Below are 25,387 nucleotides of genomic sequence, written 5' to 3' on the forward strand. Positions count from 1 at the left end.
GAAAACTGGCACAAGACAGGGATGTCCTCTCTCACCACTCCTATTCAACACAGTGTTGGAAGTTCTGGCCAGGGCAATCAGGCAAGAGAAAGAGATAAAGGGTATTCAATTAGGAAAAGAGAAAGTCAAATTATCCCTGTTTGCAGATGACATGATTGTATAGTTAGAAAACCCCATCGTCTCAGCCCAAAGTCTCCTTAAGCTGATAAGCAACTTCAGCAAAGTCCCAGGATACAAACCAATGTGCAAAAATCACTAGCATTCTTATATACCAATAACAGACAGAGAGCCAAATCATGAATGAACTTCCATTCACAATTGCTTCAAAGAGAATAAAATACCTAGGAATCCAACTTACAAGGGATGTGAAGGACCTGTTCAAGGAGAACTACAAACCACTGCTCAGTGAAATAAGAGAGGATACAAACAAATGGAAGAACATTCCATGCTCATGGATAGGAAGAATCAATATCATGAAAATGGCCATACTGCCCAAGGTAATTTATAGATACAATGCCATCTCCATTAAGCTACCAATGACTTTCTTCACAGAATTGGAAAAAACTACTTTAAAGTTCATATGGAATCAAAAAAGAGCCCGCATTGCTAAGACAGTCCTAAGCCAAAAGAACAAAGCTGGAGGCATCAGGTTACCTGACTTCAAACTATACTACAAGACTACACTAACAAAAACAGCATGGTACTGGTACCAAAACAGAGATATAGACCAATGGAACAGAATAGAGCCCTCAGAAATAATACCACACATCTACAACCATCTGATCTTTGACAAACCTGACAAAAACAAGAAATGGGGAAAGGATTCCCTATTTAATAAATGGTGTTGGGAAAACTGGCTAGCCATAAGTAGAAAGCTGAAACTGGATCCCTTCCTTACACCTTATACAAAAATTAATTCAAGATGGATTAGAGACTTAAATGTTAGACCTAAAACCATAAACCCTAGAAGAAAACCTAGGCAATACCATTCAGGACATAGGCATGGGCAAGGACTTCATGTCTAAAACACCAACAACAATGGCAACAAAAGCGAAAATTGACAAATGGGATCTCATTAAACTAAAGAGCTTCTGCACAGCAAAAGAAACTACCATCAGAGTGAACAGGCAACCTACAGAATGGGAAAAATTTTTGCAATCTACTCATCTAACAAAGGGCTAATATCCAGAAACTACAAAGAACTCAAACAAATTTACAAGAAAAAAGCAAACAATCCCATCAAAAAGTGGGCAAAGGATATGAACAGACACTTCTCAAAAGAAGACATGTATGCAGCCAAGAGATACATGAAAAAATGCTCATCATCACTAGACAGCAGAGAAATGCAAATCAAAACTGCAATGAGATACCATCTCACACCAGTTAGAATAGCAATCATTTATTGGCTAGCCATAAGTAGAAAGCTGAAACTGGATCCTTTCCTTACTCCTTATACAAAAATTTATTAAAGATGGATTAGAGACTTAAATGTTAGACCTAAAACCATAAAAACCCTAGAAGAAAACCTAGGTAATACCATTCAGGACATAGGCATGCGCAAGGACTTCATGTCTAAAACACCAAAAGCAATGGCAACAAAAGCCAAAATTGACAAATGGGATCTAATTAAACTAAAGACCTTCTGTACAGCAAAAGAAACTACCATCAGAGTGAACAGGCAACCTACAGAATGGGAGAAAATTTTTGCAATCTACTCATCCGACAAAGGGCTAATATCCAGATCCTATAAAGAACTCAATCAAATTTACAAGAAAAAAACTAACAACCCCATCAAAAAGTGGGCAAAGGATATGAACAGACACTTCTCAAAAGAAGACATTCATACAGCCAACAGACACATGAAAAAATGCTCATCACCACTCGCCATCAGAGAAATGCAAACCAAGACCACAATGAGATACCATCTCACACCAGTTAGAATGGTGATCATTAAAAAGTCAGGATGAGTTCATGTCCTTTGTAGGGACATGGATGCAGTTGGAAACCATCATTCTCAGCGAATATTGCAAGAACAGAAAACCAAACACCTCTTGTTCTCACTCATAGGTTGGAATTGAACAATGAGAACACTTGGACACAGGAAGGGGAACATCACACACTGGGGCCTGTTGTGGGATTGGGGGATGGGGGAGGGATAGCATTAGGAGATATACCTAATGTAAATGATGAGTTAATGGGTGCAGCACACCAACATGGCACATGTATACATATGTAACAAACCTGACATTGTGCACATGTACCCTAGAACTTAAAGTATAATAAAAAAATAAAAATAAAAAAAAATCTGATGTTATCAAGATAGTTTTTTGGGGGTTTTAATTATTTTTACATTCAACCTTTGTTGTTGTCATGCAATAATTGAATCTTTTTATTTTGGTAAGTGACTTTATTCCTTTTACATTCACTGTTCTAGAAATATTTGCATTAGTTCTGGCATCTTTAGTTTATGCTGCATGGTCTGTGTTTTTCTTTTGTGTGTACATGTTTTCTGATTTAATTAGAATGTTTAGTCTGGCTTTAGTTTTGTAACAGTTTATTTTAATTTTCTTAAACCCCCAACTTATCAGCTTTTGAGAGCATCTGTTGAGACCCTGCTAATGAAATTTACACATATATTTACTTCCTCCTTTTTACATCTTCAGTTACACTTTTTTTTTTTTATGGAATATTATGTTCTGCTCTCTTTTAATGTCCTTAGTTGTTTAGCCTCATTTCTACATTTAAATGGATTGAATGCTCACTATTATTTCTTTTCTACCATGGCTGCTCATTTCTGAGCCTTTTATTTTGGCTTGTCTCTTGGTTTTAAGATTAGGTACTTTTTAAGGAAGAGCTCCTGGGTATTATATAATCTCTAGTTCTCATATGTTTGACAATATCTATCTGTGTCTTTATGCTTGAATACCATCTTGGCTTGGTATAAAATTCTTGGATATAGAGTTTCTTTCTGTGAGGAAGTTGCAAACACTGTTTCATGGTCTTTCAGTATTCAATTTTACGGAGGCATGCTGATTTTTTTTTTTTTTAAACCAGTTGTCTGGTGACTTGAATTTTTAAAATTGGAAAAAAAAAAACCTCAATGATATACCTTTATTCATCCTTGAGTTCTAGTAAATTCACAATGCAAATCTGGGGTCAATCACTATTCATTATCAGTATTTCCTGGACAAGGCATGATTTCTGACCTTTCCTATTCAGGTTTTCTTTTATTTCAAAAAAGCTTTTCTATTGTCTTTTAATATATTTTGCTATTTTATATATTCTTTTGTCTAAAATACATAAATAAGATCCCATTTGCTCTCCTTACATATACCTAATTTCCTTTTGGATACTTTTTTTGTTCTTTTCTATTACATTTTACTTGATCTTTCATAGTCTTCTTCCTCACCTCCAGTTTTTCCTAATTAAAGTCCAGAAGTACACATCCACAAAATGATTTTAATGCTTAATAGAACTGTACTGGGTACATGCAGTATAATTTTATTAATCTTCCCATTAGATATCTAGATGGCCTCCAAATTTTCACTATTCTAAACATCCACACTTGGGGTGTGTGTGTGTGTGTGTGTGTGTGTCAGGGTCTAGCTCTGTCAGGCTGGAGTGCAGTTGTGCAATCTCAGCTCATTGCAGCCTCTGCCTCCCATGCTCAAGTGATCCTCCCACCTCAGCCTCCTGAGTAGCTGGGACTACAGGCACACACCACTACACCAGGCTAATTTTTGTATTTTTTGTAGAGATGGGGTTTCACCACATTGCCCAGGCTGGTTTCAAACTCCTAGGCTCAAGCGACCTCTTTGCCTCAGTCTCCGAAGGTGCTAGGATTACAGGCATGAGTGACTGCGCCTGTCCAATCCACACATATTATTTTTTTTTTTTTTGAGACGGAGTCTGGCTCTGTCGCCCAGGCTGGAGTGCGGTAGCGCGATCTCCACTCACTGCAAGCTCCGCCTCCCGGGTTCACGCCATTCTCCTGCCTCAGCCTCCCGTGTAGCTGGGACTACAGGCGCCCGCCACTGCGCCCAGCTAATTTTTGTATTTTTTTAGTAGAGACGGGGTTTCACCGTGTTAGGATGGTCTCAATCTCCTGACCTCGTGATCCACCCGTCTTGGCCTCCCAAAGTGCTGGGATTACAGGCGTGAGCCACCGGGCCCGGCCCAATCCACACATATTCTTAACTGCAGCAATGTTGCCTCTTAAGATTGGTACGCTAACCGTAATTCCTAGTATGGAAGCTCAATACCAAAAAAACCTTTAAATCATGCTTGTGAATCCATTTCTCTATATTCTCATGCAGTCAGGCTTAAGATACTGAGTGCACAATGAATGATTTTAAGGGTTTCCAGGTCATCGCCATAAAAATGAAATCCTAGTTTTGTGGCTAAGCAGGTTAAAGAAATCTCTCAATGAAAGAAAGTGCTTTGGTGATGGCTTGGTTCAGCACCCTCAAAAAAGCTAATATTTAATGGTAGAGGTATAAGTTGGTACAATCTATATTGAGGACTATTTGACTTTATCTATGGGGCTGGATAGTTTCTGTTTATCCCTCTAAACCTGCTCTTCCCCGATCTCTATGCCTCAGGAGGCTGATCTGAATGGACCACATCAGAGACCACATCTGAGACACTGTCTCAAAAAAAAAAAATAAAAATAAAAAAAAATAAAAAATTCATCTATCTTTCTATATATACTTAAATAGATGGAGAGAGAGGCTCTTTGGAAGGGTAAGCAAGAACATGATGACTCCTGTAGCTTCTGGGGAGAACTGGGTAGGAGGAAACTTCTTACTATTTCTTTTGTTTCTTTGAATATTATATCATATGAATAGTGCCTGTTCAAAAAGTACACTACATTAATGAGAAAGATTAATTGAGGCCTTTACAGAAGCTATGACTTAATAAGGAAGAATTAGAAGAATTACAGAAGGAGTTACTAGAAGATGATGGAAAAACCCAGCAAATTATAAAGTTGCTGAAATGATCCAAGGAGTCAAATTCTTGGATAATTAAAATTCTTAACATGGTCCCTTTATGGAATTATGCTCTGACTAGTAGAAATACATGTAGAAGTTACTTCCTGCACAAAACCATGTATAATAATTTGTTCTAAACATAATCATCTTTATTACTGAAGGAGCTTTAGTTTAGTGTTTTTTTTTTTTTTTGGAGACAGATTTTTGCTTGTTGCCCAAGCTGGAGTGCAATGGCGCGATCTCGGCTCACTGCAACCTCTGCCTCCCAGGTAAAAGCAATTCTCCTGCCTCAGCCTTCCAAGTAGCTGGGATTACAGGCTTGCGCCACCACACCTGGCTAATATTTTGTATTTTTAGTAGAGACAGGGTTTCTCCATGTTGGTCAGGCTGGTTTCAAACTCCCGACCTCCGGTTATCCGCCCGCCTTGGCCTCCCAAAGTGCTGGGATTACAGGTGTGAGCCACCGTGCCTGGCCACAGCTTTAGTTCTTTTAGCCTCCTCCTTTATGTACAGGGTTTATCAATATCAGCAAAATAGTAGTTTGATTGTTCAGTGATCTTGATTTCCAGTGAAAGATGAGACTTGTTAAAGGAAATGGACATGAGAAGACTATCAGGAAATGAGTGAAGATTGCTGGAAAAGGTAATCATTTAACTGAAGTTGGTTAAATCACATTTTTATGCTATTCAAAAATGGAAAAAATAGAAAAGGATTTTGTAAGGGGGTCTGAATATTCTGGACATGCGCATTCCTGTTAAAAAGTTCTACAAGACATAGAGAAACTCACTCACCCTTCCTGGAATTGTGCTTGGGCAGATTCCTCTGCAACAAGAGTCTCATACTCCTCAGCGGCAAACCGGTCCCAGTCTGAGGGCTCAGGCCCATCATTCTCAACATCCTGATTGGAAAGAAGACAGCCACAAGAAACAAAAATAATCAAAGACAAAGAATTGGAGATAGATCATCACACAAATGTATACTGTGAAAAAATCCTAACTGAAATGTTTCATTTCAACAGGTTTAAAAGAGGTGCTAAGGTAACACTCCTACGGTAATTTTCTACACCTCAAAAGGGAAAATTTAACTGTTTAGAAGCTAGGTTTTTTAGGTATAGATTCCATTTTTTTCTTTTTCTTTTTTTTTTGAGATGGAGTCTCATTCTGTCACCTAGGCTGAAGTATAGTGGCACGATCTCAGCTCACTGCAGCCTCTGCCTCCTGGGTTCAAGCAATGTCTGGCAATCGGCCTCAGCCTCCCGAGTAGCTGGGACTACAGGCAAGTGCCACCACGTCCAGCTAATTTTTGTATTTTGTAGAGACAGGGTTTCGCCATGTTGGCCAGGCTGGTCTCGAACTCCTGACCTCAGGCGATCTGCCTGCCTCAGCCTCCCAAAGTGCTGGGATTACAGGCGGAAGCCACCGTGCCTGACTGATTCCAACTCTTTTTTTTAACAGAGACAGGGTCCCACTGTGTTGCCCAGTCTGGAGTGTAGTGGTACAATAATAGCTTACTGCCAGCCTCAAAATCTGGGCTCAAGTGATTTTCCTACCTCAGCCTACTGAGTAGCTGAGACTACAGGCATTCCACCTACTAAGTAGCTGAGACTGCAGGCATGTCACCATGCCCTGCTAATTTTAAAGTTTTTTTGTAGACACAGGGTCTCACTATGTTGCCCAGGTTGGTCTTGAACCCCTGGCCTCAAGTGATCCTCCTGTCTTAGCTTCCTAAGTAGCTGGGATTACAAGCACAAGCCATAGCACCTGGTAAGTCTAGATTCTTTAGCCTTGTAATCAGAGACATTTCTCTGGTCCCCTCTCCTCTGGCACTTTGCACAGCAGTCACCTGGAGTGACGTGTTTTGCCACAGGCCCGCCTGAAATGTACCTTCCCCAAGCCCGCATTCGCTGGCAAATTTTTGTTCTTTAGAAGCCAACTCAGATACCATGTTGTCTGTGATATCTTCCTGGAAACAGTCCTTTTCTCCGTATCACTTCCTTTTTTCTAATGCAGATACTTTGGTTGACACCTTTTGTTCTTGTATCTCTGCCATCTCCAAATATCCAGTATCTCTTCAACGCAGTGCCCAGAATTTATTAAGCACTTCCTGACTGATAATGTTCTTTGTAGATCAGAACAAACATCAATAATTATACCATTTATAAAGAAAAGTAAAATTTAAAGGTAAAATTTTTAGAGTAAAAATGGTAACACACAGAAAATAAGTAAAGAGGGAAAAGACCACAGACTTTTGTCAATTTTCTTGAAATTTTATGTTTCAGATAAAATGTCTTTCCAAGCTGAACATGAGTCAGTATTGCCCTTGGGTCTACAATTAGTTATGCCAAGAATAATGTTAAGTTCCTAAACAATGACCACTATTAATTACTATATTTAATTCATTTTAAGACCCATCTCTACCTTTCTAACATTTATGAAATTGCAATGCATTATAGGCTTACAACTGGCAATGTCTGGGGTTTTGTTTTTGCTTAGAGAAATATAAAATAGGCCGGGCGCAGCGGCTCACGCCTGTAATCCTAGCACTTTGGGAGGCTGAGGTGTGCAGATCACCCAAGGTGGGGAGATCGAGACCAGCCTGACCAATATGGAGAAATCTTGTCTCTATTAAAGATTCAAAATTAGCTGGGTGTGGTGGTGCATGCCTGTAATCCCAGTACCCGGGAGATTGAGGCAGCAGAATCACTTGAATCTGGGAGGCGGAGGCTGTGGTGAGCTGACATCACACCATTGCACTCCAGCCTGGGCAACAAGAGTGAAACTCTGTCTCACACACACACGCGTGCACACACACACACACGCACACACAAAGAGAAACAAATATAAAATTATGGAGCATGTTAAATTCAATGAAATATAACAGACTTTAAACCAGCGATAACGCAACTTGATATGCTGAGATCAGCTGCAGAATATTTCTTTCTGGAAGGCGATAAATTCTTATTTATCTTATTTAGAAGGTGATCATATTCTTATTACTATTCCATAACTCAAACAGTTACGGAACATGTAGACGAAAAAAGACTGCAAAAGCTTCTTATAGTTTATTGTTACACAACTGCAACAGTCTGTTCTTAACATCATTTTTACTTCTTAGAGGAATGGTAAGAACAAGGGGTGACATTGTTTTTATTTTTAACATGGACAGTATGTATAGGGTTTTCTGAGGGTTCACAGGTTTCTGTGTCTGGGGAAGCGTATTCATCTTTATTCAGATGTAGAATGCATTCAAAACTGATAGCCATGTATAGCAATCATTAACACATGAAAAAGCGTTATATTATTTGAAGGTTTTCTATCATGGAGAATTCTAGTTTTCACCATGATGGGGAAAGCTAATTACCATGGAATCCTGGAAATGAATGGTACAACTGAATCGAGGCCAATATAGTTTCTAATACAGATGTGCCTATTGATACATTTTTAAAAGTTAGAAGGAAAATTTTTTTTTTCAAAACTACTCTTTTGTAACTAGTTTCCAGTGTGTGTATCAGTAGATGAGCTGTAGAGTCTGCTCAGTGGAAAGTGCTTATGCAGATGCAGGTTACCTAGACCTGACGATCACCTGTGGAGAGACATGTGCTCCACAGGTCCTTTATTGTCTCTTTTTGCTCTTTAATGAAATGTTATAAATTATTACCTCTTTACTGAAATTCCAGCATGCAGAGACCATTTTAATATGTAGCACACACAGCCCCTGATACTGCAGCCCTCAAATAAAAGTTAAAATTATACTGGTACCTTCTGGACGGCAAAGGGATCTCTCTGTTCATGGTCTAAGTATTTCTCTAGATTAAAGAAAGTGTCGTAGAAGATGTGAGCCATTCTGCACCTCTTCAGATCTCTTAGAGTTATTTTGCCTACATAAAAATAAACAAATCTGGTAAATTTCATGAAGACCTGTGTTGGCAAGAGAAAAAAACTTTCACTGACATCTAAAAGTATAGGTATATGTTTATTATAAAAGTCCTATTTTCAGAATAAAAAAATTTAAATCCCATTTCTTTTTTCAAGAGTATCAATTTCTCAAACCCATTTCTTTTTTTAAATTGAGGTAAAATTCACTAACAAAGTTCACCATTTAAACAACTTTAAAGTGCACAATTCAGTGGCTGTTAGTACACTCACAATGTTGCACCACCATTACCACTATCTAGTTCTGTAATAATATCACCCCAAAAGGAAACTCTGTGCCCATCAAGCAGTCCTTCCCCATCTCTCCTCATGTGCTTTCTGTGTCTAAGGAAAAATCTTCTTTCATCCCCCAAACCCTACTTTCATTTTCTTTTTAAAAAAGAGATAGGGTCTCACTGTGTTGCCCAGGCTGGAGTGCAATGGTTACTCACAGGAACAATCATAATGCAATACTCCCACCTCAGCCTCCTTAGTAGCTGGGACTATAGGCACACACCACTGTGCCTGGTGTAAAATCCTGTTTCTTAAATAGTAGACTTGCCATCAATTGCTACACCAAGACTGGGCATGGTGGCTCACGCCTATAACCCCAGCACTTTGGGAGACCAAGCTGGGTGGATCACCTGAGGTCAGGAGTTTGAGACCAGCCTGGCCAACATGGTGTAACCCCAACTCTACTAAAAATACAAAAATAGCTGGGCGTGGTGGTGGTCGCCTATAATCCCAGCTACTTGGGAGGCTGAGGCAGGAGGATCGCTTGAATCCAGGAGGTGGAGGTTGCAGTGAGCCGAGACTACGCTATTGTACTCCAGCCTGGCAGACAAAGCGAGACTGCATCTCAAAAAAAAAAAAAAAAAAGGTTGCTACACTAAGCGTCAAAGAGGAACTTTAAACACTTCTGTACTGGGAAGTCTTCTATCAAGACTCTGAAATGTTAAGCAATTTAGGACAATCTAGGATTCTGTGCCTCCCTCTGATACACAGGTGAACAGTGCAAATGTCCCATTGCTTGGTCTCACCATCAACGGCTGGCTTCACTAGGTCAAGCATCTGGCACAGTAAATCATGGAATGGCAAGGGCTCAATTCCCATGGCTTCCATCCGCTCACACTGCTCCTCATAGAAGTACTCCAGCTCATACATGGAGAGTATACCATCTCCATCCACATCCATGCAGCGGAACCAATACTCAATGCTAGGCGATAAGGACAATCATTATTATGGGCCTGGTAAATACCTTTCATTTATCCAGATTTAGTATGTTTCTTTTAAAATAAAAGTTACATATTACGTACACTTCAGGCTTAGATATAGTTTTACAAAGTTTGCTAGAGAAAATGGCAGACCCCTTCTTCCCTTTATTTTTCCACCCAGAACCAACCATGTTCAACCCTGATTATTTTGCTTTTTACCTTCCTATTTTCAGATAACATGCCTATATTGCTCCTTTCTTGTATTTCTTTTCAGAACTATTATTAGAGGCTGGGCGCGGTGGCTCATGCCTGTAATTCCAGCACTTTGGGAGACCGAGGCGGGCAGATCACTTGAGGTCAGGAGTTCGAGATCAGCCTGGCCAACATGGTGAAACCCCATCTCTACTAAAAATACAAAAAACTAGCTGGGCATGGTGGTGCATGCCTGTAGTGCCAGCTACTTGGGAGGCTGAGGTGGGAGGATTGTTTGAGCCTGGGAGGTCGAGGGTGCAGCGAGCCAAGATTCCACCACTGCACTCCAGCCTGGGTGAAAGAATGAGATGCCCGCCTCAAGAAAAAAAACCAACCAACCAACCAAACAAAAAGTATTGATTTCACACTGTGAAAGTTGAACTTTAGTTCTTTTATAATTTGTCACCACTTTATCTACATGTCCTTCTCATCCTCTTAATACAGTTAACTTGCTCAACATTCAGAATTTATAATTTTATATTTTTCTTTAATCTCTTATTTGCTTAGTTTTCTGTGTACTTGCTACTAATTCAACCCCAAATCTCTGTCAGTTGTCTAAATCCGCACTCAGTCCCATGAGGTACTCTGTCAATGGCATGTTCTTGATGAAGTCTTCCTTGGTTCCTTCTGACCTACTCTAATCTGGGCTGCTTGGTCGCTAGGCCTTGCTCAGTTTCATCCAGGGATTCCTTTCGCCTTTCTCCTATTTTTTGTTTCTCGCACTTTCCTCATTCCTTATTTTGTTTCTTCATTATTTTGTTACTCTGTGCATTCTCTAGCAGCTTCCTGAATGAAGGAGCATGGCAGGTATATTTTTTGAGATCTTGGATCTTTGAAAATGCCTCTACCCTTTAATATGGTTGGTATTTTGGCTAGTTATAGAATCAGAGCTTTGCGGTGTTTTGCCTTCAGATTTTTTTTTTTAAACTTTAGAGATGGGGTCTCACTCTGCTGCCCAGAATGGAGTAGAGGCACGACATGGCTCATTGCAGCCTTGAACTCCTGGCCTCAAGCAATCTTCCCAAGTAGCTGGAACTACAGGTGCACACCACGATGCCTGGCTAAATTTTTTTTTTTTTTTCAGATGGCATCTTACTCTATCACTCTATTGCCCAGGCTGGAGTGCAGTGGTCCGATCTCGGCACTGCAAACTCTGCCTCCCGGGTTCAAGTGATTCTCCTGGCTCAGCTTCCAAAGTGGCTGGGATGACCGGTGCCTGCCGCCACGTCTAGCTAATTTTTTTAAGGAGAGACGGGGTTTCACCATATTGACCAGACTGGTCTCGAATTTCTGACCTCAGGTGATCCGCCCGCCTAGGCCTCCCGAAGTGCTGGGATTACAGGTATGAGCCACGGCATCCAGCCTGGCTAATAATAAAGTGTTTTTTTTTTTTTTGTAGGGTCAGGGTCTCACTATATTGCCCACACTGGTCTCGAACTCCTGGCCTCAAGGGATCCTCCTGTCTTGACCTCCCAAAGTGCTGGAATTTTAGGTGCAAGCTACTGTGCCTGGCCTTTTCCTTCATACTTTAAAAAGTATTGATCCATTGTCTATCCAGTATTAATAAGAAGTCTAAAGCTTTATTGGTATCTATTCCTTTGACTGTAACTCATTTTGTTTTTTTCCTTAGAAGCCTGCAGAGGTTTCTCTGAGTCCTTAGTAGTTTGAAATATCATGATGGCCTTGGTTGAGATCTAACTCATCTATTTGGCTGGACTTTTCTGAGAGCCTATTCAGTTTGGAAACTGAATCCTTCAGACCTTGAAAATGTTTGTATCTCTCTTCCCTGCCCTTTCCCTCCTTCTTTTTTTTTTTTTTCTTAAGAACAGTTATTGAGATCTACATGGCCCAGTATGGTATAGCTACTAGCCAAATGTGGCCTTTTGAGCATCTGAATGTGGCTAATCAAATTTGAGATGTTTTCTCAGTACAAATACAAAACAGATATACAACAAAATTAATTTTACCTATTTTTAAATTTTTCCATTGTGGCTAAATTTTAAAATTATTTATGAGGCCTGTACCACATTTCAATTTCCAGTTCTATTAAAATTTTTTTGACCGGGTTCTCCAATTTTTGTATCTTGTCTCTATTTCCTATTGCTTCATCTTTTTTGAGGGAGGGGGTTTCTTTCTGGGAGGGTTACACAGCTTTATCTTCTAAACATTGTCTTTTTATTTCTGCTATTGTAGTTTTGATTGCTCAGAGCTTTTCGGTTTCCTGAATGTTCCTTTCATAAAATGTATCATTCTGTTCATGTCCTGTGATTGTAATTTCTTCTCATATCTCTCTGAGGATATAATCACTGTTTTTTTTTTCTTGTTGTTAAAGTTTTATTTTCTCTGAAAGTCTCTGTTTCATCCAAGCTATCTTTCCCCCACTATTTGTCTGGCCTGTATCTTTTGTGCAAGAGGCTTTACTCAGGTATCTAGTGATCCTCTGTTCTCTGCTCATATTTGAGAGTAGGTGCTAAAAAGCTGATCGGAGGTTCTGATCTGTGGGTTTGTTGACTCTGGGCTTTACTGTAAAATGAATGGGCTGGGTTTTTTCCTTGGGGATGACCCAGTGTCGAATCTTCAGGTCTTTATTCTCGGGCAGGTCAGTTCCCCAGAAAAGCATTTCAGTTTCCTGCTTGGAGGTTCAGGGCAGGTAGGCAGCATTCTGTTAGCTGAGTGAGGAATGAAGACTGGGCATCTCAGCATTCAGTTTGCATACACTCATTTTATCTGTTTTCAAGATCGCATTCACATCTCAACTGTGCCCAATGCTCCCCAGTCCGGACGCCCTTCTGTTTTGTGCTCTTCAGGGAATAAAGCACCAGTTTTATGCTAGGGTAGAGGACATGGCTTGAAGATCAACTGTTCATTTAAACAAACTTTCTATAAACTCTCCTGTTTTTGGCTTACCTTTACCCCATCCCCACTTCCAAGGTTCCTAGCATCTCCAAATCCTGAATGTCTGCAAGTTTTGCTGGGTATATCTGGTTGCTTCTTGGTTTTTCCCTCTGGCTTAGGATTCAGACAGTCTGCTATGTTTATTCGCTTTCCAGTTTCCAACACTTTGCTATTATCTCTTATTTCCTTTATGAAGCCAACAACACTAATTGGTAATAGGGAACAATATTTTTCTGAAGAACCACAAATTCATGGCAAAGTAAAACTTTTCAAGAGAAGATTCTAGGAGACCGCTGTTCAAATTCCCACTTGTAGGCCTGAAACCATATTAAGAACCACACCTGTAATGGTTAAACAAAATCTCCTTTGGGGAGAGAAAAGTGAAAATAACTAAGTTGTAACTGTTGACTGTTTTCAAGTAAGTCACATTAAGACCTGTGTGTACCTTTTGAGAAAGATATAGTTTACATTATTGCAAAAAACTGAACATGTAATACTTGAAAACGTTTTTTACTTTTTGTTTTTGAGATAGGCTCTCATTCTGTTGCCCAGGCTGGAGTGCGGTACTGCAATCATGGCTCACTGCAGCCTCAACATCTTGGGCTCAAGTGAGACTCATGCCTCAGCCTCAGAGTAGCTGGGACAAGAAGCATGTACCACCACACCTGGCTAATTTTTTAAAAACTTTTTGCAGAGATCGAGTTTTCCTACGTTGCCCAGATTGGGCAAAGTCTTTTTGAGAAATATATTTTAAAAATCATACCAACTTGATGTTTAACATTGTTATTAAAGAACAAAGGGGACATTCATTGAACCTAATGAATGTGAGGTAATAGGATGGCTATGGTGAGGTTCAGTCATATCATATCTACTCTTAGAATATAAAAGGGGCAGAATGTTGTCCCACTGTGAAACTATTCCTGATTGTGGGGAAAGCCTTGAAGAGTTACATCTCATAAGCAGAGGGCTGCGATACATGTAATAATATCTGGTGGTTACACTGTTGTGTCACTGCAAGCTCTGCCTCCTGGGTTCATGCCATTCTCTTGCCTCAGCCTCCCGAGTAGCTGGGACTACAGGTGCCCGCCACCATGCCCGGCTAATTTTTTCTATTTTTTAGTAGAGACGGGGTTTCACCGTGTTAGCCAGGATGGCCTTGATCTCCCGACTGCGTGATCTGCCCACCTTGGCCTCCCAAAGTGCTGGGATTCCAGGCGTGAGTGAGCCTTTTTTTTTTTTTTTTTTTTTTTAAGTAATAATGGTTTTAGTACAAAAGGGGCAGGGGACTGTCCTCTGACTGGCCTCTAAGATCTCTTGGTGTCTTGAAATTCCTCATTACTTATCTTAAGAGAACCAAAATCAGGCAAAAGGGAATAAACTAAATCTTGATTTTGACCAAGGATGTAACAGGACTGAAGTGAAAGGCAACTTATTTTACTGTGAAATAGAAACTGAAATACTTTAGTTACTTGCATTTTCAATTAAGAACTAAGACAATCTTCTCTTTACAATAAATAAAGCTAAAGCATACCCTTCAGTTCTTTGCTAATAACCATAAGAGAGAAAGAAAGCTAGAATGCAAAGATAGATATACTGCCTGAATATTTGCCAAAGGCACATAACTGCTTTTAAATACCTGAAAGATGTGGTAGATTAATCAGATATAATTATCTGAATATTGGAGAGCATAAGGATCAATGAACGAAAGAGAAAAAATGAACAGGCTGCCTCAGTGGATGGTTACCTGTCCCTGAAAAGTTTGGCAGCAGGGGCTGGATGGATAATACATGCAGGACATGGTCAGAGGGTATTTTCTTATTGAAAGTACTGTATACTCTCTAAAGTTTCTTTCAATGCAGATTTTCTGTTTTTTTTTTTTTTTCTTACCAAAGGTAACTGATCTTCTCAGAGCCTGAAAGTGTTGATTATTTATTGTAGAAAAATTAGAAAACAGAAAACACAGAAGGAATAACTGACCAGAGAGCACTAGTGTTAAATTTCTGCTATATTTACCACTAATATTTGGTTTTTCAAAGCATAATGATATTAATGACAAATTATATTTCTAAAATTGTAGACATAAACAAAATTACATTTTAAAAATTTTTTGTGAGACAAAAGTCTCGCTCTGTTGCCCAGGCTGGAGTGCAGTGGCACGATCTCAGCTCACTGCAACCTTCCTCACCTCCTCCGCAAACCCTGGGTTCAAGTGATTCTTGTGCCTCAGCCTCCCAAGTAGATGGGAATACAGACATAAGCTGAGATTACTTCTTGTCCTTTCCTTGGACTGAATGAAATTAAGTGCTGAGCCAGTGAATTCTTGCCCCTAATATAAATTCCTGTATGCTATTCAAGAAGAAAGTTATTGGAAACTCCATTATTGCTTAGGCAGTAACTACATGTATATTCTGTTGCATATTCAGTATACATATACATACTGTGAAAGGCACTGGCCTAAAGCCCTTAGGCGTAACAAAAGTGAATGAAATAACTCCTGGAGATGATACCTAGCCAGATGACTAAGGTAGAAGCAGAATATGATAAAAACCAGGACAGACAGACTAAAAGACATACTGAAAGGGGGTTTGCAAGAGTTTGTCCACAGAAAACAATCTACCCAGATACTTTCCATATCTACCTCTGTTACCAGGCATAGGAAAGACTCTAGATCCTAATTTCGTATGCAGCGTTTCACACAGGATTAATCACATCTTAGTGAATGTATTACTTTTTTCACAAAATTCATTTTTCTACCCATGTAATTCATAAGCCAGAAACCCGATTTCTGCAAAGTGATGCCTATTCCATTTTCTTAAATAAGAGTTTGATTTTCGTTCTATAGACAGTCCCTACTTATGATGGTTTGACTTAGAATTTTTTGACTTTACAACGGTGTGAAAGCCACATGCACTCATTAGAAACCGCACTTTAAGTACCAATACAATCATTCTGTTTTCACTTTCAGTATTCAATAAATTATATGAGATATTCAATACTTTATTATAAAGTAGGCTTTGTGCTGGATGATTTTGCCCAAATGTAGGCTAAGATGTGTTCTGAGCACATTTAAGGCTGGCTAGACTAAGCTATAATGTTCAGTAGGTTAGGTGTATTAAATAATTTTTGACTTATATTTTCAAGTGATGCTGGGTTTACCAGGATGTAACCCTACTGTGAGTGGAGAAGCAACTGTACAGATATTTTTGTCAAAATGGTGGGCACTATTTTCTGCTCACACTCTGCTTTAGTAAAGCAATGTGAACCACTGAGAATAACACACAGGGTTCCTAGTAAGTGCCACTAGAAACCAAGGAAACAAGTATCAATGGGCAAAATCAGTAGTTACTTTCTTATATAATTGGCCTAACATTGATTTTCTTAAGCAATAAGCAATTTCATGACACCAAAATAACTCTCTTTTAGGGAGTCTACAGCCTAGTTGGAAAGAAGGTAGACATGCAAACGAATGGCATCTGTATGACAGGCCATATATTACAGTGGTAAAGAGTCCAGGTTTGGAAGAGATACAAACCTGAGTTTGAATCCAAGCTAGGACACTTACTAGGTGCACAGTCTCTTAGAGCTTCTGTTTCATCAACTGAAAAATGGGACCACTGATACCTCAACTCATAGTGATATGAGGATTAAATAAGCCATTACATATAAAATACTAGTCACCGGCAAAGAATGGAATCTCAGTATGTGAGCTGTTAGTTAGGATAAAGGCAACATGCAAGGTAGAAAAGGAGCACCAAAGAAGGAGGTCTAAGAAAGCTTTTGACTCAAGAAACCTCTGTTGGTAATATTCTGTGAGAATCCAGTTATGGGTCTCATGATGTGAAAAACTGATCTGAAGAGCTCCACTTCTGCTAATGATTACCTAAGTGGGATCAAGCCTTCCACTGAGGAAGCTGAGGGGACCCCCCCCACCGCCATAGAAAAAAAAAACGGTTCAAAGATGCTGGAGAATTAACAGGGCAGTGAAGAATTATGGTATCCAGATCTAGAAGAGGAAAATCCAGAGACGGGCACCTAGCATTTGGGACCATCTTTCCCTTGGGGCATCTGCAGATTCTGGAAGAGGGAACTGAAAGTTTGAGGAACTAAGCCTTGACTTACTAGTATTTTGTTACTGATTTTGGGTCTATATCAAGAGGGATGTCTGTAGTTTTATTTTCTTGTATGTGTTTGTCTGGTTTTGTTTATAAAATGAGTTGGGAATTATTCCTCTCCTCTCTGTTTTCTGGAAAAGGTGGTACAGAATTTGGTATTATTTCTTCTTCAAATGACTATAAGAATACAGTTAAATTATCTGGGCTGGGAGATTTCTTTTTCAGGAGGTTTTGAACTGTGAATTCAATTTTCTTTAATAGACATCTGACTATTCAGGTTGTGTATTTCTTCTTAGGTGAGTTTTATTAATTTGTGACTTTAAAGGAAATTGGTCCATTTCATTGAGGTTACCACATTTGTGTGTGTATATGTTATTTGTAGCATTCCTTTATTACTTCGTGAATATCTAATGCCCCTTGAGTCATCCTTTTTAATCCATTGATTATTTAGAAGTGTGTTGTTTAATACCCAAGTGTGTGGAGATTTTCCAGTTGTCTTTCTTGTATTGATTTCTACATTAATTCCATTTTGTTTACAGAACATACTTTGTAGTATTTTAAGTCTTTTCTTTTTAAACAGGCTTACTGAAATATATTTCACATATCATATGATTGTTCCTTTAAAAATGTACAATTCAAGGGTTTTTAACATTCACAGAGTTGTATAACCATCACTACAATTAATATAGGGACACTTTCATTACCTAAAAAAGACTCCATACCTGATAGTACTCATTCCTCATTTTACCACAGGCTCTCCACAGATTACGCAACCATTAACCTATTTCCTGTTTCTATACATTTGTCTATTCTGGACAACTCATATAAACGAATTCATACAATATGTTGTGTTTTGTGACTGGCATCTTTTACTTCACATAAGGTTTTTAAGATCCAATCATATGTAGTATGTATCAGTACTTCATTTTTCTTTACTGCTGTATAATACTTGATTATATGAATAGATCACATTTGTTTATCTTGGGCTGATCCCAACTTTTGGCTATTATGAATGATGCTGCTATGAAAATGGGTGTACAAGTTTTTGTGTGGACCTGTTTTCATGTATCTTGGGTATATACCTAGGAGTGGAATTGCTAGACCATATGGTAACTCTATTATTTAACTATTTGAGGAAATGTCAGTCTTTTCCGTAATGGCTGCACCATTTTACATTCCTACTGTAATGTATGAGTGTTCCGATTTCTCCACATGCTTGGCAGCACCTGTTATTACCTGACTCTTTGGTAACTATCTTAGTGTGAAGTGGTATCTCATTGTGGGTTGTCTTTTTACTTTCTTGATCATATCTTTTGAAGCATAAAAGCATTAATTGTTTCTTTTTTGGAGATGGGGTCTTACTCTGTCACCCAGGTTGGAGTACAGTGACGTCATCTCAACTCACTGCAACCTCTGCCTCCCAGGCTCAAGTGATCCTCCCGCCTCAGCCTCCCAAGTAGCTGGGACGACAGGCGCGTGCCACTGTGCCTGGCTAAATTTTGTTATTTCTGGTAGAGATGGAGTTTCACCATGTTGCCCAGGCTGGTATTGAATTCCTGAGCTCAGGCAATCCACCTGCCTTGGCCTTCCAAAGTGCTGGGAATACTGGCGTGAGTCACCGCACCCAACCAAAAGTTTAAAATTTTGAAGTCCAATTCATCGATTTTTTCTTTTGATACTTATGCTTGTGGTGTCACATCTAAGAAACTGCCTAACCAAGGTCGTGAAAATTTACTCCTCTATTTTCTTCTAAATTTTTTATAGTATTAGCTCTTACATTTTGTGCTGTGATCCATTTGACTTAATTTTTGTAGTATGTGAACTAGGGGTCCAAATTAAGGTTGGTGCAAAAGTAACTGCAGTTTTTGCCATTGAAAGAAATTGCAAAAACCACAATTACTTTTGCACCAATCTAATATTATTTTGTATGATACCCAGTTGTTCTGGCATTAAAAACTGTTTTTTCCCCCATTGGATTGTCTTGGCATCCAGCATCCTTGTTGAAAATCAATTAGCCACAAATGTGAGGGTATATTTCTGAACTCTCAATTCAATTTTGTTTTTATGTCTATCATGATACAAGTACCACACAGTCTTGTTTACTTTCACTTTGTAGTGAAATATTTTGGAATAGGGAAGTGTGAATCCTACATTTTTTCTGTACTTTTTCAGCATTGTTTTGGTTACTGTGGTCCCTTTGTATTTCCATAGGAATTCAATATTTGGCTTTTCCATTTCTGGAAAAAAAATAAAAACCATTGAAAAACACAAAAAGTTTTTGACTCAAAGTAACTAGTATTTTGTTAGGAATCTGTAGATCAGTTTGGGAACTACTGCCATCTTAACAATGATCCATGAACATGGGATGTCTTCATTTCATTTTTTTTTTTTTTTTCTGTGATGGAGTTTTGCTCTTGTCACCCAGGCTGGAGTGCAATGGTGCAATCTCAGCTCACTGCAACCTCCACCTCCTGGGTTCAAGCAATTCTCCTGCCTCAGCCTCCCATGTAGCTGGGATTATAAGGCATGTATCACCACACCTGGCTAATTTTTTATATTTTTAGTAGAGATGGGGTTTCATCATGTTGGCCAGGTTGGTCTCGAACTCCTGATCTCAGATGATCTGCCCACTTTGGCTTCGCAAAGTGTGAAATTACAGGTATGAGCCACTGCAACCCAGCCAAAAATCCAAAACTTTTCTAGTACCAACAAGATACTCAAAACTCATACTCAAAGGAAATACTCACTGGAGCATTTTGGATTTCAGATTTGGGATGCTCACTGGTAAGTATAACAAACAGTTCAAAATCTGAAAAAAATCTAAACTCTGAAACACTTCTGATCTCAAGAATTTCAGGTAAGAGATACTCTACTCTGCCTGTATATGAAAAAGAGTAGCATATATACAAACTTTTAATTTTTTTTTTCTGGGTATTAAAATTACTGGTATTAAAATTTACTTTTCTTCTGCTCATTCATGTTTTCTAAATAAATGATTACTTTTGAAATGGAAAACAAAGTTATTTAAAAATAACCTAACAAGCTCTCCAAGAAATGCCTTATTTTTATTTCTACATCTTCTAAACAATATATTCAACATTTATCTTTTTAGAGTTGGTGTCCTGCTCATTATACCCAGGATGGAGTATAATGGCATGATCCTAGCTCACTACAGCCTCAAACTCCTGCCCTCAAGTGATCCTCCTGCTTCAGTCTCTCGAGTAGCTAGGACTACAGGTGTGCATCACCATTCCCAGCTATTTAAAAAATTTATCTGTAGAGATGGAGTCTCACTATGTTGCACAGGCTGGTTTCAAACTCCAGGCTTCAAGCGATCCCTCCTGCCTTGACCTACCAAAGTTCTGGCATTACAGATGTGAGCCACCACATCTGGACATATTCAACATTTAGATAACTTTTCGACCCAATGTTAAGATAGTTGAGTTAGTTATACCTGCAGGTACCATCAAGGACTATAACCCCTCCCTCCCTTGGTACTGAGCACAAACTACAGTGCGTTGTGTTACACGAAGTAGGGATAAAAAGTGAGGTATCTAGATTTTTTGCCTGAATAAGAGATGGAAAAAAAGAAATGTGTAAATTAATGACTCCAATAAAGGTATGTCTGAGAGTGCAAAGGAAAAGCATAGATGATTTCAAATGGCAGAATGAGGATGTGTTCTTATACACTAGTCATCCACAATTTGCTTTCCCTCTCTAATAGTAATGGTTTACCACTTACCCAGTAAGATGATAAAACAAGTAATTCACAGCATCTATTCCCATGTTCCACATGAATGCTTACTAGCCCTACTTGTCATCAGCTTACATGTCACTTAATCTTTGTTTCTGTGGGTAACAGCACTTCTCTTGATATGCCATGAACATGGATTCAGTGCCAATCCCCTGAGACGGAGAGCTCCGAGATGGCAGAAACTAAGTCTGATTCATCTTAGTATTGCCAGGTTGAGTTGGCTTCACTAGGTATAATATGCACCATGACTTTTTCAAGCTCTGTGCATGTGTTTAACATCTTGGCAAAGGAGACTTAGAAATCATACCTGGTAGGATTCCTTTTGTCTTCTTCAGAGATCAAAAACCAAACAAAATCTGCATAGCTCATTCTTCCCTCTTTCTGTATTGTTTTTCCCCTGAAGAAAACACATGGTTATAAAATTTCCTGAGCAATTACTCAGAACCATTTATCAGGATGATAGGCTAAGAAATAAAGTAATATGCCAGTTAAATTTTTTAAAATTATAATGCTAAATGCCTCATAAAGGGCAACCCTTCCACAGCCTATCTTATTTTTAAAGGCCTAGAGGGTGAAACCAGAAGGCATTTGCAAATATGAAGGAAAGAAATCTGGCTTTTCATATGAATGCAAATAATCACTGGGATAAAATACTGTTACCTGTATTTAGATACAGGATTAATACTCATGTTAGGCATCAATGGAAGACACCTCAAAATAGTAAGAGCTGTCTATGACAAACACATAGCTGGCATTACACTGAATGGACAAAAGCTAGAAGCAATCCCCTTAAGAACAAGAACAAGACAAAGACGCCCACTCTCACCACTCTATTCAACATAGTACTGGAAGTCTTAGCCAGAGCAATCAGGCAAGAGAAAGAAATAAAACGCATCCAAACAGGAAAAGTCAAATTATCTCTCTTCGCTGACAACATGATTCTATACATAGAAAAGCCTGAAAACTATGCCAAATGGCTTTCAGAACTAATAATTTCATTAAAGTTACGGGATACAAAATCAATGTAGAAAAATCAGTAACATTTCTATACACCAATAGCATTCAAGCTGAAAGTCAAATCAAGAACGCAATCCCATTTACAATAGCCACACACACACACACAAAATAAAATACCTAGAAATACAGCTAACCAAGGAGGTGAAAAATCTCTACAGGGAGGACAACAACACTCTGCTGAAAGAAATCAGAGATAACACAAACCAATGGAAAAACATTCCATGGTTATGGATAGGAGAATCAATATCGTTAAAATAGCCATACTCCCCAAAGCAATCTACAGATTCAATGTTATTCTTATTAAACTAACGTCCTTTCTCACAGACAAGTTTTAAGAAAAAAAAAAAAATTCTAAAATTCATAGGGAACCAAAAACAAAGCCCAAATAGCTAAAGCAATCTTAAGCAACAACAGCCAGGCCAGAGGTATCATAGTACCTGACTTCAAACTACACTATAAGGCTACTGTAACCAAAACAGCATGGTTCTGGTACAAAAACCGGCACATAGACCAATGGAGCAGAATAGAGAGCCTAGAAATAAAGCTGCACACCTACAACCATCTGATATTTGACAAAGTCGATAAAAACAAAGAATGGGAAAAAGACTCCCTATTCAATAAACAGTGCTGGGATAACTGATTAGCTATATGCAGAAGAATGAAATCGGACCCTTACTTTTCACTATATAAAAAAATTAATTCACAATGGATTAAAGACTTAAATGTCAGACCTCAAACTATAACAATCCTAGAAAAAAACCTAGGAAATACCCTTCTTGACATCAGCCTAGGCAAATAATTTATGGCTAAGTCCTCAAAAGCAACTGCAACACAACCAAAAAATGATGACTGGGACCTAATGAAACTAAAGAGCTTTTGCACAGCAAAAGAAACTATAGACAGATTTAACAGACTACCTACAGAATAGAAGAAAATATTCTCAAACTATATATTCAACAGAGGTCTAATATGCAGACTCTATAGCGAATTTAAATCAACCAGCATAAAACAACCCCATTTAAAAATGGGCAAAGGACATGAACTGACACTTCTCAAAAGAAGACATATAGGCAGCCAACAAACATGAAACAATCTCAACACCATTCATTATTAGAGAAATGCAAATCAAAACCACAATGAGATACCATCTCACAACAGTCAGAATGTCAACTACTAAAAAGTCAAAATATAACACATGCTGGTGAGGCTGTGGAGAAAAGGGAATGATTATACACTGTTAGTGGGAATGTAAATGGGTTCAGTTGTGGTGGAGAGCAGTTGATTTCTACTACTGTTAGACCCAGCAATCCCATTACTGGGTATATACCCAAAGGAAAATAAGTCATTCTACCACAAAGATACATGTACTTGTATGTTTATCCAGCACTATTCACAATAGCAGAGACATGGAATCAACCTAGATGCCTACCAACAGTAGACTGGATGAAGAAAATGTGGTACATATATACCATTGAATACTATGCAGCCATAAAAATTATGAAATCATGTCCCTGCAGCAACATGGAGGCAGCTGAAGGCCATCATCCTAAGCTAATTAACACAGGAACAGAAAACCAAACACCATTATGTTCTCATTTGTAAGTGGAAGCTAACACTGAACACACATGGACATAAAGATGGGCACAATGGACACTGGGGACTGCTGAAGTGGGTAGGGAGTGAGCAGAGTGAGGGCTGAGGGACTGCCTGTTGGGTGTTGTGCTCACTGCCTGTGTGACAGGATCCTCCAAACACCAAACTTCATCATCACACTGAGTTCCCATGTGACAGACCTGCACGTGTACCCCTTGAATCAGAAAAGTTGAAATAATTTTTTTAAAAAAGAATTACTGTCTTGTATTAAGCCATAACTATGTTTTATAGGATATTATTTGCTCCAACAGCACTGCCAAATTATTCATGAAGCTTTGCTAAAATGAGATCGTTATGGTATTACTTGTTCATTTTTAAATGCAGCATTAAACGTTTTCTTACCTTGTTACTGCCCCAGAGAATATCCTTTCAATAATCCTGTTTGATGAAGCTAAATGTAGATAAAAAAATTACAAAGCTAGTTAGAAATATGCTCCGTAAAGGCAATACTTTTTACAAATTTATTTTTCATTAGCTACAAGCTAAACCATAACCATCGTCCATAATGAGAATGTGAGTACATTTTTATTTATGCATAATTTTAAAATAATTTTAAAAAATAATAGGCAAATGAATATGGCTGACATCTGGGAAGTATTAATATAGCTGAATGCTAAGTTAGGTCTGAATATCCTGACAACTAAGACAAAAATATATAGGATTTGTATTGATTTTATCCAATGAGACCAATTTTCCTATAAACAAGACAAATTTTATCCTTAAATTAAATTCAAGGGGGAACTGATTGTGTAAGCTCCTAAAACAACATAAAATAGAAGTTAAAAACAATGGAGAATGCTTTCAAGTAGTTTTTTAAAAGCTCCTCAAACACACTACAAACATACTTTTCTTATATTCCCATTTTATAAAAGTCCAGGGTTTAACATGATATAACATAAGATTTTTAGAAATTCCATCAGGGAGTTTTATTCACAGAGACAATCATAGCTTAAGTTAGCATGTTGGTGAGTGAGAGAGAGAGAGAGAGAGAGAGAAAGAGAGAGAGAGAGAGAAAGAGAGAGAGAGAGAGAGAAAGAAAGAGAGAGAGAGAGAAAGAGAGAGAGAGAGAGAGAGAGAGAGAGACTAGAGACCTGTTCTTTCTTTTATTTATTTATTTAATTTATTTTTGAGATGGAATTTCGCTCTTGCTGCCCAGGCTGGAGTGCAATGGCGCGATCTCGGCTCACCGCAACCTCCATCTCCCAGATTCAAGTGATTCTCCTGCCTCAGCTTCCCAAATAGCTAGGATTACAGGCATGCGCCACCACACCTGGCTAATTTTTTTGTATTTTTAGTAGAGACGGGGTTTCACCATGTTGGTCAGGCTGGTCTTGAACTCCTGACCTCGTGATCCACCTGCCTCGGCTTCCCAAAGTGCTGGGGTTACAGGCGTGAGCCACCGTGCCTGGCCAACTTTATTTCTTAAATACGCAAAGCTCTATGAAACCTGACACCATATATAACAAGCCTTTTTTTTTTTTCCTTTGAGACAGGGTCTCCCTGTTGCTCAGGCTGGAGTATAGCAGCAGCATCATGGCTCACTGCATCCTCAACTTCCCCAGGTTCAGGAGATCCTCCCATCTCAGCC

The 25,387-nt window shown here is 38.8% G+C and overlaps 1 protein-coding gene across 3 annotated transcripts in view; it reads right to left on the minus strand.

Moving 5' to 3' along the window:
* PPP2R3A (protein phosphatase 2 regulatory subunit B''alpha) overlaps nt 1–25,387 on the minus strand; it is a 186,986-nt gene that overhangs the window by 42,253 nt on the left and 119,346 nt on the right. For all 3 annotated transcript variants that reach the window (XM_025376513.1, XM_025376516.1, XM_025376514.1), the window contains 5 exons: nt 24,142–24,190; nt 21,437–21,526; nt 9,943–10,118; nt 8,750–8,868; nt 5,783–5,889 (listed from right to left, as the gene is read on the minus strand). In XM_025376513.1, the coding sequence (XP_025232298.1) occupies nt 5,783–5,889; nt 8,750–8,868; nt 9,943–10,118; nt 21,437–21,526; nt 24,142–24,190 (541 nt within the window). The remainder of the gene's footprint in view (nt 1–5,782; nt 5,890–8,749; nt 8,869–9,942; nt 10,119–21,436; nt 21,527–24,141; nt 24,191–25,387) is intronic.

This window comes from Theropithecus gelada, chromosome 2 (assembly GCF_003255815.1).
Source record: "Theropithecus gelada isolate Dixy chromosome 2, Tgel_1.0, whole genome shotgun sequence".
Lineage (NCBI taxonomy): Eukaryota > Metazoa > Chordata > Mammalia > Primates > Cercopithecidae > Theropithecus > Theropithecus gelada.